This window comes from Onychostoma macrolepis, chromosome 18 (genome assembly GCF_012432095.1).
Source record: "Onychostoma macrolepis isolate SWU-2019 chromosome 18, ASM1243209v1, whole genome shotgun sequence".
Classification (NCBI taxonomy): Eukaryota; Metazoa; Chordata; class Actinopteri; order Cypriniformes; family Cyprinidae; genus Onychostoma; species Onychostoma macrolepis.
Window position 1 is genome coordinate 18,528,188 of NC_081172.1, and position 15,027 is coordinate 18,543,214.

Here is a 15,027-nt window from a genome sequence, read left to right on the forward strand (position 1 = left end):
CTATTCACTTCTGCACTTTGTTTTTCAGTAAATTTTTATTTATTTTTTTTCTTCAGAAAATTGCATTGTAATTTTTATTTATTCATTGATGTAAAATTCTGTACTTTTCAGTAATACAGGTATAACTGAAATGTTCTACAAATTTATAAGATAGCTCTGCCATAGTGTTTTTTTGTATAATGTTTTAAAATGTACTTGAGTGTAGTAATACAAATATACTATAAACATACTTGTATTTCAAGTGCATTTTTAATAGATTTAATAGTGTTTTTTTTCCACCAAGGTATATATGTTACGGAAGGAGACTCAGACAGAGGATTAGAATATATACAGGTAACTTTATTAGCAGCAACTGAGGTGGATGGTAATGGCAGGTGAGTATCAAGGGCAATGGAACAGTTTGTGGATTGATGGGAAGTATAACCTTGTTTCTTGTTTCGCAAGAGATCGTGGAATGGAGACTGGAGATAGCACACACCTCTGACTATGAGTAGTGACAAGATCCACAAGGAGAGGGCACCTGGAACTGATGTTAGAGCGAAGAGCAGAGACACACAGGAGGAGACACAAAGGGTAAGTACACAAGGTAAGTAATTCTGAATAGCGCTTGAAAGGCATGAGACTGAGTCCACTTTTTTTAAACGAGACCGGACACTGAGTGACGTGAGGTGTGTGCTTATGAAGGAGTCCTGATGAGAGTGATGATTCCAAACAGGTGCGTGCGGTTAATACTCAGGTGACGGTGTGCGCTGTGATTGGGTGGTGAATGAGACTGGCTGATCTGTGATAATATGCTGCTGTACTTTTTTTTTAATGCACTTTATGAATATTTGCGATGTACACAACAGTATATAATACATTAACGTTTTCTAGATATCAAAGTGTGTACGTGTGCATATACTGAAAAAAAGCAGCTTTATAATATTCTGCCCTACAAAGGCAAAAGGCCTTAACTCGTCGTCAAGAGGGGGGGTATTAGGGGGCAGCATTTAGCTCAAAGAACCACTAATCTCTACAACGGTAACTTAATAGGAAGCTAATAACAGTGGCGTAGTGGACGGTAGTGATGCGCGGATGAGCTAAAACGTCACCCGAATCCACAGCTTCAAATAAATTATCCACCCGCCAACCGCCCGCACCTATATTTTTGTCTGATTTAGATAACCGCACCCGATCCGCACCCGATCGTCGCATTCAGGGTTCATACGGTCATGAAAAACCTGGAAAAGTCATGGGATTTTAAAACAGCAATTTCCAGGCCTGTAAAGTTTTGGAAAAATAAATAAACCCAGAAAGTTTTGGAAAAGTCATGTTTCACAATTCTATGTAGGCCTACAGTAGAATTACGCTTAATCAGGAGGTCCTGAATTTCGGTGTGGGATTGCGCATATATTCCCGCAGCTTTCGACTTTAAAATGAGGGAAATTCCTGCAAAACATTTATTCAGTATAGCGTGTAGATTAGATGAGTAAATAAATTCACACAACCAGTCATTTGAAAACAGCGTGAGTGATTCAGCTGTACCGCGTCTTCTCTCTTTGACCTTCTCTTCACATCGGCGCATCTAGTGCTGCTGCACGCTGGGATACAAGACTTTAGCTCGCGTTTCGGTACAGTTGACAGAATTGTCAATTGCCTAATCGGTCATTGTTGCATCGTCACAGAAATGTATTATTTGCACGCCTTTTTAAGTCTTCGGTACTGTGCGCTCCAGAGGCGCTTTTCTGTGCACTGCAGTCACATCCAAAGCACTGCGCTGCGAACAAACAAACAAAGCTTGTTGCGCTTAAGTGGCCAAATACACACAAAATAACGTCAAAATGGTTGTCCTGGCGAGTATCCTCATAATGTCGGTTTTGTCTTAAATTGCGAAAGAAAAGGCATATGTATAAGTATTGGATCTGTGAAACAGGTCTTGTGACAGCAGCGTAATAAAGCTGTGCCGTCTGTTATTAATGTTAATCAAACAACAAAAGACAGAGGAAATCCCTCACTGCTCTTGACTAAATAATGTTTTGTTGAATAACTTTAATATGTTAATAATTTTAATACTATAAAATGCAATATTTTATTACCCGACCCACCCGACCCGCGGATTATCCGCAGCGCCCGCGGATGTAACCGCCATCCGCGCGTCACTAGTTGACGGGCACGCAGTGCGGGCACGCAAATAGCAGCACATATGGATTCACACTGTCACTTCAGGCACCTGCAGCGCTTCTATGTAGGGAGAAAAACATAATAAAACAACATAGGCCTATATAAAAGGAATAAAATAAATAGTCCTGAACGAAATGTATTTCACTTAAATAATTAACATATATATAAAAAAAAAAAAAAAACTGCAGGACATGACCTACACTGAGTAGGTTATTTTTGGGACCGCGTAAGTTCAAGGAAACCGAGAGGACTGAAAGCTCACCTTATTTGTTTTATTTATTTTACAAAAGCACAATGTTTTGTTTTTATTGTGAGTGTAGGCCTACACAAATAAAAGTGAATCCAAGCGATCACGCTGGAGCCTCTTGTGGGAAACATTTGTATTCGTGCCAAATTCAGTTTCTCTTTAAATACATTCGTTTTGGCTAGACTTTTATATGTTCTTTATAATGAATGCCATTAAGCTATAATTTGTGTTTTATTTTATGATTTGTATATATACATTTATACTATAATTGTATAGCTGCTTAGACTCCATTTTCTGATTTTTATGCTCCTTTGCTCTGAATACCGTAAAATTTAAATGATTTGTTGACAACTTCTGTTTTTTCTCTGAGTGTAATTTTGTCTGATATGTGTCTAGGCTAGCCTATGCAAATGTTTTAAAAATAGCTCGAAAAAATGTTGCTAATTACTTTATTGCATTACAGGTGCTTTTAAAGAACTTTTCACTATTAACTTGTATAAAAAATTTAAAATGTATAAAACATTGTCATAAATAATCAAATAAATACATAATTTTGTTGCTGATTTTTAGTCTTTAGTGAATCATTTCAAAGCGTGTTTTTAAAAATTATTTTTACTCCAATTATATAACTCCAAGCCGGCACCGTAATTTCATTTTGACGTGCAGTTAAACAGAGGCAGAACGCCGTAACTCAATTTGAGCGCTCCAAACAAAGTGAAAGAGCCGTAAACTGGTGTTACGGTGTTCTGCCTTGGTTTCTCTGGGGCTTTTTGAAGTTACGGTTGAGACCACCCGTTATTTTCTCGGAAAAACAACAAAATTGACTCAAGATACTTACATGATAAAGGACTGAATGTCCCAAAAATATCAATAACTAATTTTCGACAAAAATTGAAGTTACGGTCTTTTGCCTTTGCACGGCAGTATAGCCTACATATAGTAGCCTATGTTATGGAGTGTTACATTTTTGAAAAAGAAAAAAGTTCTACAAATAAAGTACATAAAAAAATAAATAAATAAAAAAAAACTGAACAACATATTAAGCAACATATTTTAAGTATTGCAATGCTCAATAATAGTTGACAAACGTACATTGTAAATGTTAAAAAAAAAATTGTTTTTTTTCTTTCAAATATCATACTTTACCAAATATTAAAATTAGAAATACATAAATATTTAAAATATATTGCAGTAGGCCCAGAGGCGTCATGCCCATTCAAGGTGAGGGGGCACGTGCCCCTTCAGATTTTTGAGCCAAGTGGATTTTGAATACAGCTTCCAAAAGACAAAAAAATAGCCGATTAACATTTTCTATATTTAATACAATCACAACTGCATGATTAGAACGTTCAGTGCGGCACAGCATCAGCTGCTAAATTCAAATCTGTGTTCGCTGGCTGGCTCTGAGACAGAGACAGACGCGTTCTTACAGCACTGCGCATTATAACCAATCACACGATGCTGTTGAGCTTATGAATGCAATGACCAATCAGAGACATTCAGATGAGTCATCGCTAAAATGCCAGTGTTTTCTTCACTTGCTGGTTGACTGAATACCTCTTTCTGGCGAATTCTCTCGTCAGAAACAAAGCACAAATGTGTGTACGAATCTGTAAGATATTAATTTCACAGTGTAAACCGCTTCAGTGATTTTAATGGGAGTTTTTGAGAGTGCTTGAACCAGTCAATGAAAATGTTCTTTGCTCTCTTTCTGTACAATGAAAGTGTTATGATTAGTAGCCTAACTTGCAATGTTTTTATTCACATTAACTTTCAATGTTAAATTCACATTAAATATAAAGCCAGTTTTATTAAAAATATGTTAAGGCAAGACACCCATCTGTTAAGTAAACAGACAGGTTTTATGCATAGTTAATAGATTACACTATAAGGTTACTTTGACTATCGCCCACTATAGATCAACATAATCTATAAAGGTGAGAATCAAGATATTTCAAGATATAGTTAATGCGTTTGGGAATACTTCGAATAAAAAGGAAAAAATAAATAAAACATAAGTGCTGTTGTGTAGCTGCTATGTGTCACATGACGACCCCCACTCGTGCCCCCTCAAAAATAAGAAATGCATGACGCCCCTGAGCAGGCCTACACATGGTTATAATGTACATTAAAATCCCACTAAAAGTGTAATCATTTTGTTATGTTCTTACACAAAGTAGACATAAAATATACTTTAAGTAAGAGTAACATAAGTGTGTTTTCTGTAAATACACTAAAACGTCACTAAAAGTATGCTTATGTTTAGTATATTCATTAAAAGTGAAACTAAGAATATATTTATTAACATAGTATTTCTACTATACTTTTTAGAAATATATTAAAATGCAATTCAGTATATTTTTAATGCACTTCAAATAAGCATGTTGGGAATACAAATGTATTATAAACATACTACTTGAATTTCAAGTATATTTTTAATACATTTAATACCATGCCTTTTCCACCTGGGGATGCCTCCAGCGGCACAAACCCTGTCATAATTTGCTTATATTTTGTATTTATTACTTTTTTTATTATGCATATGAGAAAGATGCTGATCCAAAATAATAATAATAATAAAAAAACTGCAATTAAAAACTAGTAAAAAGCATACATTAATTTATTTATTTTACAGTTTAATGTCACTTCAGTGAATATATCATGTTTCAGTACGGTATGCAAAACAGGCATTGTGTGAGTCATCTGCATGCACTGTAAGTCATTTGTTTGAATTACATACAATAGAAACTAGAAACACTTACACATATGTCTACAAGCAGGGCATTGATTGATTGATTATTTTGAAGGTTCATACACCAGAGATATGCAGGCAGGATGTTAAACTATTTATTTTGTGTTTCTCTGCCCATGATGGCATTTTTAGTGTTTCTCTCTGGATGTAAAAGGATGATGTAGCACTTTGGGGCAAATATGGCCACCAGTAATCCAAAACTAGAAGCTAAAATGGCAAAAATCTCTACAGCTACTGCATATTTCCCTGGTGAGCTCACATATGCTGGAACAAACGCAATCCAGACAGCACAGAAGATCAACATGCTAAATGTGATGAACTTTGCTTCATTAAAATTATCTGGAAGATTTCTTGCCAGGAAGGCTAACAGGAAGCTTGCTGCTGCCAACAGTCCAATGTATCCCAGCAGCATGGAAAAACCAGCCACTGAGCCAATAGCACATTCATATACTATTTTAGAGCGAGTATACTGGCTGTTTTTATGTGGTGTTGGAGAGGCAGTTGATAGCCAGACTGCACATATCACAACCTGGAGGGCTGTCAGGACCAGAACTGTGCATCTTTGTTGAACTGCTCCAAACCATTTCATTGCCCCTTTACCCTCAGGTCGAGATGACTTGAACACAGCTATTACCACCATAGTCTTAACCAGAATGCTGGAGATGCACAGGACAAAGCTTATGCCAAACACAGCATGTCTTAACTGACACGTCCACAACTGTGGCTGGCCAATGAACAACAGTACACACAGAAAACACAGTTTGAGTGATAACAGCAGCAAGAAGCTGAGCTCTGAATTATTGGCACGCACTATGGGAGTGTTACGGTGAAGAGCGAAGACGATCATCACAAGACCACAGAAGCAGGTGCCAAGCAGAGATGCAGTGGTCAGAGAGATGCCCAGAGGATCCTCATAGGACAGAAACTCTATTTCTTTTGGGACACACTGATCCTTATCTGGATTGGACCAAAAGTCATCTGGACACATTGTGCACTCAATAGCATCTGTGATTAAGTAATAGAGAGAAGGTGAAAATGTAAGATGGATCAAAGTTACTTTCAAATTTTCAAACAACAATTTCCTCAATAAAATAAACACCTGTTGTGTTTGAAATCTCTCCATCTCCACATGGTAGGCAGTCAAAACAGCAGACAGGAAGGCCCTTGCGTGTAGCTCGTCTGGTTCCTGGGGGGCAGCTCTCACTGCACACAGACCTTGGGGGCTGAAAGAGACATAATCTGTTATCAGCTATGTCTTTCTCATCTCTTTTACATAATGAGAATCTTGGCCTCTATTAATTATTTTCATTTGTCAATGTTAGTTACTTTTTTTGTCTCAAAGTTCCAATATATTGCATCCTCATCCAGTGTGAGTACCATCCCTGTTGTCGCTTCTTCATTTACTACACCAACTGTGTAGATCCTTATTGATCCATCGGAGCTCGGCTGCCAGTTCAACACATCATAGATGGCCAGAGCATCTCCATTCTTATCAAATGACACATGATCCCCAAAGCCTGTGGTGAAGTTCACTTTCTGTAGGTAGTGAACCAGCTGTACAGTTTTTAGACAGGAAAGGTATTACATATTTATCTGAAATTTGAATTAATATAAAGCAAATATATTGCCTTTCCACATACAGCTGGTCTATATGCCTAAAGAGAATCTTTACTATACCTGTGGGTCTTACCTGCCAGGGTTTCAGGTTGGTTATGTCGGCACAGCCATTCCCACTGAATGGCCCTCTCCCTTTCTCACACTGTATCAGGTCATGAAGTGCATGTGCCAGGGCATAAACTGCCTTATAGACATTGTATGGTGCTCTCAACCCAGAAACATCAGTGTATGGCGTGTTTGTGGTGCTCAAATCCTCCTGTCCTGTACACACCTTTTTCACTTGCTCTCCATCTTTCACTGTACCCCCAGTTTCATAACTGCACCTGAACATGTTTTCCCAGAAGATCCTCAGCATATTATTTCTTGGTTCATTGCTGGGTCGAATACGTAGCAAAAAGTCATGAAGCCCCTGGATCTCTCCACGTCTAACAGCAATGCCCAGTGTACCCCCCAGGAAGGGCAGTAAACGTGGAGTGTGGTATACAGGTGCAGTAGCCCATGCTTCACTCGCAATCCACTGCCTGCCTGTCATATTCTGTGACACCACTTCATCCATCAAAGGTAACAAAAAGGATGAAGTGGAAAAAACAACCACCACTCTAGCTGTAGAGGCCTGAATCATTCCTATTATTCTGTGAATATCTCTGTGGTTGTTATCATGAGGCAGGATTTCAGAAAAAGCAACGCAATGTCCAAACAGCTGCATTTCCTGCTGAAAGGACTGAGCAGCATAAATGCCGTAGTCATCATCACTGTAGATGAGACCAACCCAGGTCCATCCAAAATGCCTCAAGATCTGAACCATAGCCCGCACCTGGAAGGCATCACTGGGGATTGTTCTGAAGAAAGAGGGGTATTTTTTCCTGTCACTCAAACAGGAGCAGGTGGCATAGTAACTAACCTATTAAGTTAGATAGAGAGAGAGAAGACATGAAACAGAAAAAAATAAAATAAAATAGAGTGATGATCAACAAAAACGATCAGTGTTTTTGTTATTTGTTCATGCACGAGCAAATAATAAAGCAATTTCTGGAAGAAGCAAATCAAGGATATATATGGTTGAAAAGGACACAAAATTTAACTGAAAAGTGCAAAAATATGCATACAGTGTATTACTTTTTTCATCCCATCTTACTATAGGTACTCGAAACAGCCCCAGAACACTGGAAATTGCAATGGAAGGAGTTGAACTTGGATCACCCACAATACCAACCACTGGCGGAGGGCCAGTGCAGTTGAGGTTGGAGAAGGACTTCTCAGTCCCACTAACTAAAGATATGGCAGCCCGGAACGCCATTCCTAGTCTCACACAGTTGTCAGAAAGATGGTAACCAAGAGTGATGTTAGGCAGTAGGTTTGGATTCTTATTGATCTCATCTATTGCGAAAGCCATGGTCTGTGCCTGCTGGAAGCTTTCCATATCAAATCTAAGAAAAACAAAAGTTAAATATTGACATTAACAGTGGTTTCAATACTTTGTTTTTGTCAAAGCAGCATTTGAGCAAGGCAGCATTTCAACAAATCAACTGAGGTAAAATAGGAGAATATTCATATTTCTGCCTCCGGACTTACTTTTCACAGTATGGTGGTTCCGGTTCTGTTTTGAAGCTCAGATCTGGGAAAACTGTGAAGAAATGAACCTGAAACAGGCCTCCAAGTATAACGTCTCCATCCTGGTACATGCTGTTCAGCCGAAAGCGCCCCTGGAGCTGACATGTGTCTGATGTGAGTACCGAAGCTGCAGAAATACCGTTAAAGAACAGGTGTAGAGATATATACAGAGTGATCCACATCTCTTGCTTTTTCTGATCCACCCACCCCCTCAGCTCACTAATTTATAATGAAGATCGTGTGGGGTGTCATGTCAAAAGAGTGGGCTGTGCCAAATGGACATACCTGGAAATCAGGATGTCACCTTCCAATCACTTTATTATTTATTTTCGTAATTAAAAATTACAACAAATTACATTTGCTTTTGTGTTTACTTTGCTGCCAGGGTAGTACTGATGTTTATGCTATTTTTCTAAATCAGTCCTTTAAAGCTGCAGTCCGTAACTTTTGGAGCTCTAGCGGTTAATAAACAGAACTGCATGTGTCTTGCAGAAGAACATTGTAGCCGGAGTTTATGTCTATGACGAAGCACACAGGTACTGGGCTACTCTGCAGCGGTACCTACCTGAACCAGTCTAAAATAGTGTGAATATAAACACTTATTATAGGTGTACTGTAGTGATTCAGGATAAGCCAAAAACATGGTTTGGAAAATTTATTCATTGTGTACACGCTTATTATATAAATATTTGTAAATTATGAACACAAAAAAGTTACGGACTGCATCTTTAACTGGGGAAGAAAATCAAGAAAGAAATAATGGACTTTTTTTTTTCCAGTAAAGAGTTTATTTTGAGATTCTGAAAATGAATGAATGAATGAATGAATAAATAAATAATTAAATAAATAAATAATATTATATCAGTTATATCTATTACTTTACTGAATTTTTAAGAATGTCCTCTAGATGTCAGGCATACATTGGACTTCTGCTGAAAATAAAAATAGAAACCTGTGGCAGTAAGAGTTATACTATCAAACAGTAATACAAAGAAGAATGCTCTGTATCAAACTATGCATATTGTATGGTGTCTGATGAATAAGGATGAACAAGGTTTGTACAGTTGTAAGCCATTAAGCAGGGGAACAATGACCTGAGATGATCAGAAATGAATAAATTATATTTTACTTTGAATGAACTCTGCTGAACAAAAAAAAAAAACAACTAAACAAACAAACAAAAAAAACAATGGAAACACAGAATTTGCAATGGTTTTACTGGTTATAATGGTAATTGTATTGGAATTCTGTGATGGTATTTATTTATTTTTTTCAGCAGGGAAGAATGAAAAAAGTGTGGAATTTAGAAATTATTATACCAGACTATAGGCCTAGACTACTATATTATGCGCAGTGTTGACTAGGTTCCAGGTCTAGACAACACTGTAGTCGACCACACTTTTGTCATGGCAATGTAACTGCACTTGGTTAGCTGACTTGTTGCCTCATTGCCGACTTTGCAGGCAGCATTTGCGCATGAAGGCGTTGCGCATTTCACATCATTTGCGTCGCCTGGCGCAAATTCGCCTCTATTAGCGTCTTTGCATTGACTTTGTATGTAATCTACTCACGCGAATAATTTATTCACTTTTGGTGTGAACACACCATTAGTCACTCATCATCTAATCAGACTTTACCTTTCCCTCTTATCTCTTACCCTTTTCTCTATCAATGGCTTCCAGCCCCAGGTGCACATGCTAGCATGAGGATGCCTCCACTAGCGGCACAAACCCTGCCATAATTTGCTTATATTTTGTATTTATTACTTTTTTATTATGCATATGAGGGAGATGCTGATCTATAATAATAATAATAATAATAATTAAAAAAATAAAACTGCAATTAAAAAATATTAAAAGCATACATTCATTAAATTATTTATTTATTTATTTTACAGTTTAATGTTACTTCAGTGAATATATCATGTTTCAATATGGTATGCAAAACAGGCATTGTATGAGTCATCTGCATGCACTGTAAGTCATTTTTGTTTGAATTACATACAATAGAAACTAGAAACACTTACACATATGTCTACAAGCAGGGCATTGATTGATTGATTATCAGAGATACCAGAGATATGCAGGCGGAATGTTAAACTATTTCTTTTGTGTTTCTCTTCCCATGATGGCATTTTTAGTGTTTCTCTCTGGATGTAAAAGGATGATGTAGCACTTTGGGGCAAATATGGCCACCAGTAATCCAAGACTAGAAGCTAAAATGGCAAATATCTCTACAGCAACTGCATATTTCCCTGGTGAGCTCACATATGCTGGAACAAACGCAATCCACACAGCACAGAAGATCAACATGCTAAATGTGATGAACTTTGCTTCATTAAAATTATCTGGTAGATTCCTCGCCAGGAAGGCTAACAGGAAGCTTGCTGCTGCCAACAGTCCAATGTATCCCAGCAGCATAGAAAAACCAGCCACTGAGCCAATAGCACATTCATATACTATTTTAGATCGAGTATACTGGTTGTTTTTATGTGGTGTTGGAGAGGCAGTTGATAGCCAGACTGCACATATCACAACCTGGAGGGCTGTTAGGACCAGAACTGTACATCTTTGTTGAACTGCTCCAAACCATTTCATTGCCCCTTTACCCTCAGGTCGAGATGACTTGAACACAGCTATTACCACCATAGTCTTAACCAGGATACTGGAGATGCACAGGACAAAGCTTATGCCAAACACAGCATGTCTTAACTGGCAAGTCCACAACTGCGGCTGGCCAATGAACAACAGTACACACAGGAAACACAGTTTGAGTGATAACAGCAGCAAGAAGCTGAGCTCTGAATTATTGGCACGCACTATGGGAGTGTTACGGTGAAGAGCGAAGACGATCATCACAAGACCACAGAAGCAGGTGCCAAGCAGAGATGCAGTGGTCAGAGAGATGCCCAGAGGATCCTCATAGGACAGAAACTCTATTTCTTTTGGGACACACTGATCCTTATCTGGATTGGACCAAAAGTCATCTGAACACATTGTGCACCCAATAGCATCTGTGATTAAGTAATAGAGAGAAGGTGAAAATGTAAGATGGATCAAAGTTATTTTCAAATTTTCAAACAACAATTTCCTCAATAAAATAAACACCTGTTGTGTTTGAAATCTCTCCATCTCCACATGGTAGGCAGTCAAAACAGCAGACAGGAAGGCCCTTGCGTGTAGCTCGTCTGGTCCCTGGGGGGCAGCTCTCACTGCACACAGACCTTGGGGGCTGAAAGAGACATAATCTGTTATCAGCTATGTCTTTCTCATCTCTTTTATATAATGACAATCTTGGCCTCTATTAATTATTCTCATTTGTCAATGTTAGTTACTTTTTTTGTCTCAAAGTTCCAATATATTGCATCCTCATCCAGTGTGAGTACCATCCCTGTTGTCACTTCTTCATTTACTACACCAACTGTGTAGATCCTTATTGATCCATCGGAGCTCGGCTGCCAGTTCAACACATCATAGATGGCCAGAGCATCTCCATTCTTATCAAATGACACATGATCCCCAAATCCTGTGGTGAAGTTCACTTTCTGTAGGTAGTGAACCAGCTGTACAGTTTTTAGAGAGGACAGGTATTATATCTGAAATTTTAATTAATATAAAGCAAATATATTGCTTTTCCACATACAGCTGGTCTATATGCCTAAAGAGAATCTTTACTATACCTGTGGGTCTTACCTGCCAGGGTTTCAGGTTGGTTATGTCGGCACAGCCATTCCCACTGAATGGCCCTCTCCCTTTCTCACACTGTATCAGGTCATGAAGTGCATGTGCCAGGGCATAAACTGCCTTATAGACATTGTATGGTGCTCTCAACCCAGAAACATCAGTGTATGGTGTTTTTATGGTGCTCAAATCCTCCTGTCCTGTACACACCTTTTTCACTTGCTCTCCATCTTTCACTGTACCCCCAGTTTCATAACTGCACCTGAACATGTTTTCCCAGAAGATCCTCAGCATATTATTTCTTGGTTCATTGCTGGGCCGAATACGTAGCAAAAAGTCATGAAGCCCCTGGATCTCTCCACGTCTAACAGCAATGCCCAGTGTACCCCCCAGGAAGGGCAGTAAACGTGGAGTGTGGTATTCAGGTTCGGAGGCCCATGCTTCACTCGCAATCCACTGCCTGCCTGTCATATTCTGTGACACCACTTCATCCATCAAAGGTAACAAAAAGGATGAAGTGGAAAATACAACCACCACTCTAGCTGTAGAGGCCTGAATCATTCCTATTATTCTGTGAATATCTCTGTGGTTGTTATCATGAGGCAGGATTTCAGAAAAAGCAACACAACCTCCAAACAGCTGCATTTCCTGCTGAAAGGACTGAGCAGCATAAATGCCGTAGTCATCATCACTGTAGATGAGACCAACCCAGGTCCATCCAAAATGCCTCAAGATCTGAACCATAGCCCGCACCTGGAAGGCATCATTGGGGATTGTTCTGAAGAAAGAGGGGTATTTTTTCCTGTCACTCAAACAGGAGCAGGTGGCATAGTAACTAACCTATTAAGTTAGATGGAGAGAGAGAAGACATGAAAACAGAAAAAAATAAATAAATAGAGTGACTATCATCAAAAACAATCAGTGCTTTTGTAATTTTTTTCATGCACAAGCAAATAATAAAGCAATTTCTGGAAGAAGCAAATCAAGGATATATATGGTTGAAAAGGACACAACATTTAACTGAAAAGTGCAAAAATATGCATATTTGTACTTGTATTTGTATTTTTACTTTTTTCATCCCATCTTACTATAGGTACTCGAAACAGCCCCAGAACACTGGAAATTGCAATGGAAGGAGTTGAACTTGTATCACCCACAATACCAACCACTGGCGGAGGGCCAGTGCAGTTGAGGTTGGAGAAGGACTTCTCAGTCCCACTAACTAAAGATATGGCAGCCCGGAACGCCATTCCTAGTCTCACACAGTTGTCAGAAAGATGGTAACCAAGAGTGATGTTAGGCAGTAGGTTTGGATTCTTATTGATCTCATCTATTGCAAAAGCCATGGTCTGTGCCTGCTGGAAGCTGTCTATATCAAATCTAAGAACAACAAAAGTTAAATATTGACATTAACAGTGGTTTCAATACTTTGTTTTTGTCAAAGCAGTATTTGAGCAAGGCAGCATTTCAACAAATCAACTGAGGTAAAAGAGGAGAATATTCATATTTCTGCCTCCGGACTTACTTTTCACAGTATGGTGGTTCCGGTTCTGTTTTGAAGCTCAGATCTGGGAAAACTGTGAAGAAATGAACCTGAAACAGGCCTCCAAGTATAACGTCTCCATCCTGGTACATGCTGTTCAGCCGAAAGCGCCCCTGGAGCTGACATGTGTCTGATGTGAGTACCGAAGCTGCAGAAATACCGTTAAAGAACAGGTGTAGAGATATATACAGAGTGATCCACATCTCTTGCTTTTTCTGATCCACCCACCCCCTCAGCTCACTAATTTATAATGAAGATCGTGTGGGGTGTTATTTCAATAGAGTGGGCTGTGCCAAATGGACATACCTGGAAATCAGGATGTCACCTTCCAATTATTTTATTATTTATTTTCGTAATTAAAAATTACAACAAATTACATTTGTTTTTGTGTTTACTTTGCTGCCAGGGTAGTACTGATATTTATGCTATTTTTCTAAATCAGTCTGTAACCTTTGGCGCTTTAGCGGTTAATAAACAGAACTCCATGTGTCTTGCAGAAGAACATTGTAGCCGGAGTTTATGTCTATGACGAAGCACGCAGGTACTGGGCTACTTTGCAGCGGTACCTACCTGATCCAGTCTAAAATAGTGTGAATATAAACACTTATTATAGGTGTACTGTAGTGATTCAGGATAAGCCAAAAACACAGTTTGGAAAATGGATTCATGGTGTACATGCATATTATATACATTTTTGTAAATTTTGAACACAAAAAAGTTACGGACTGCAGCTTTAACTGGGGAAGAAAATCAGGAAAGAAATAATGGAAATTTTTTTCCAGTAAAGAGTTTATTTTGAGATTCTGAAAATGAATGAATGAATGAATAAATAAATAAATAAATAAATAATATATCAGTTATATCTATTACTTTACTGATTTTTTAGAATGTCCTCTAGATGTCAGGCATGCATTGGACTTCTGCTGAAAATAAAAATAGAAACTAGGGATGCACCGATACCGATACTGGTATCGGGTATCGTGCCCGATACTGAGCTCCTGTACTCGTACTGGTTAAAATGCCCCGATACCAAGTGCCGATACCTCACAGCATGTGATAAGTGCCATATTCAGACAAAGAAACAGGACAACATGCAGCAGAATGGAGTTATTAGAGATTAAGGATGTCTACGAAGCAGATGTATGCAATGAATAATGTTAAACATTCAGTATTAATGCCTTTATAGCTGATGTGCGCGAACTGAAAAGCAAAGCGCTGAGTGGATTGAGCGGGCGCCGGCGCAGGCGCAGATGCGCGAGCTTGTCGAGTGAATATACTTTTCTCACAGACATCACTGGAACGTTTGTAGTTCGGTCAGATATGTCAAAAACAAGTAAGCAAAACAATGCACAAGTTACTTAACGGTAGGGAGGGAGGGAGAGAGAGATAGAGTGCGCGCACTTCTGTGATCTTTATT

At 38.6% G+C, this 15,027-nt stretch overlaps 2 protein-coding genes across 2 annotated transcripts; both read right to left on the reverse strand.

Moving 5' to 3' along the window:
• Window positions 1-5,085: 5,085 nt before the first annotated feature.
• LOC131524859 (extracellular calcium-sensing receptor) lies at window positions 5,086-8,596 on the reverse strand. Its single transcript, XM_058752220.1, has 6 exons — window positions 8,349-8,596; window positions 7,912-8,203; window positions 6,850-7,677; window positions 6,486-6,713; window positions 6,259-6,382; window positions 5,086-6,164 (listed from the first exon to the last, which is right to left on the reverse strand). The coding sequence occupies exons 1-6, from the start codon at window positions 8,567-8,569 to the stop codon at window positions 5,251-5,253; spliced, it is 2,607 nt and encodes an 868-aa protein (XP_058608203.1). The 5' UTR covers window positions 8,570-8,596; the 3' UTR covers window positions 5,086-5,250.
• A 1,748-nt stretch (window positions 8,597-10,344) lies between these two features.
• Window positions 10,345-13,887, reverse strand: LOC131524860 (extracellular calcium-sensing receptor-like). Its single transcript, XM_058752221.1, has 6 exons — window positions 13,593-13,887; window positions 13,156-13,447; window positions 12,080-12,907; window positions 11,722-11,949; window positions 11,495-11,618; window positions 10,345-11,400 (listed from the first exon to the last, which is right to left on the reverse strand). The coding sequence occupies exons 1-6, from the start codon at window positions 13,811-13,813 to the stop codon at window positions 10,487-10,489; spliced, it is 2,607 nt and encodes an 868-aa protein (XP_058608204.1). The 5' UTR covers window positions 13,814-13,887; the 3' UTR covers window positions 10,345-10,486.
• Window positions 13,888-15,027: the final 1,140 nt, after the last annotated feature.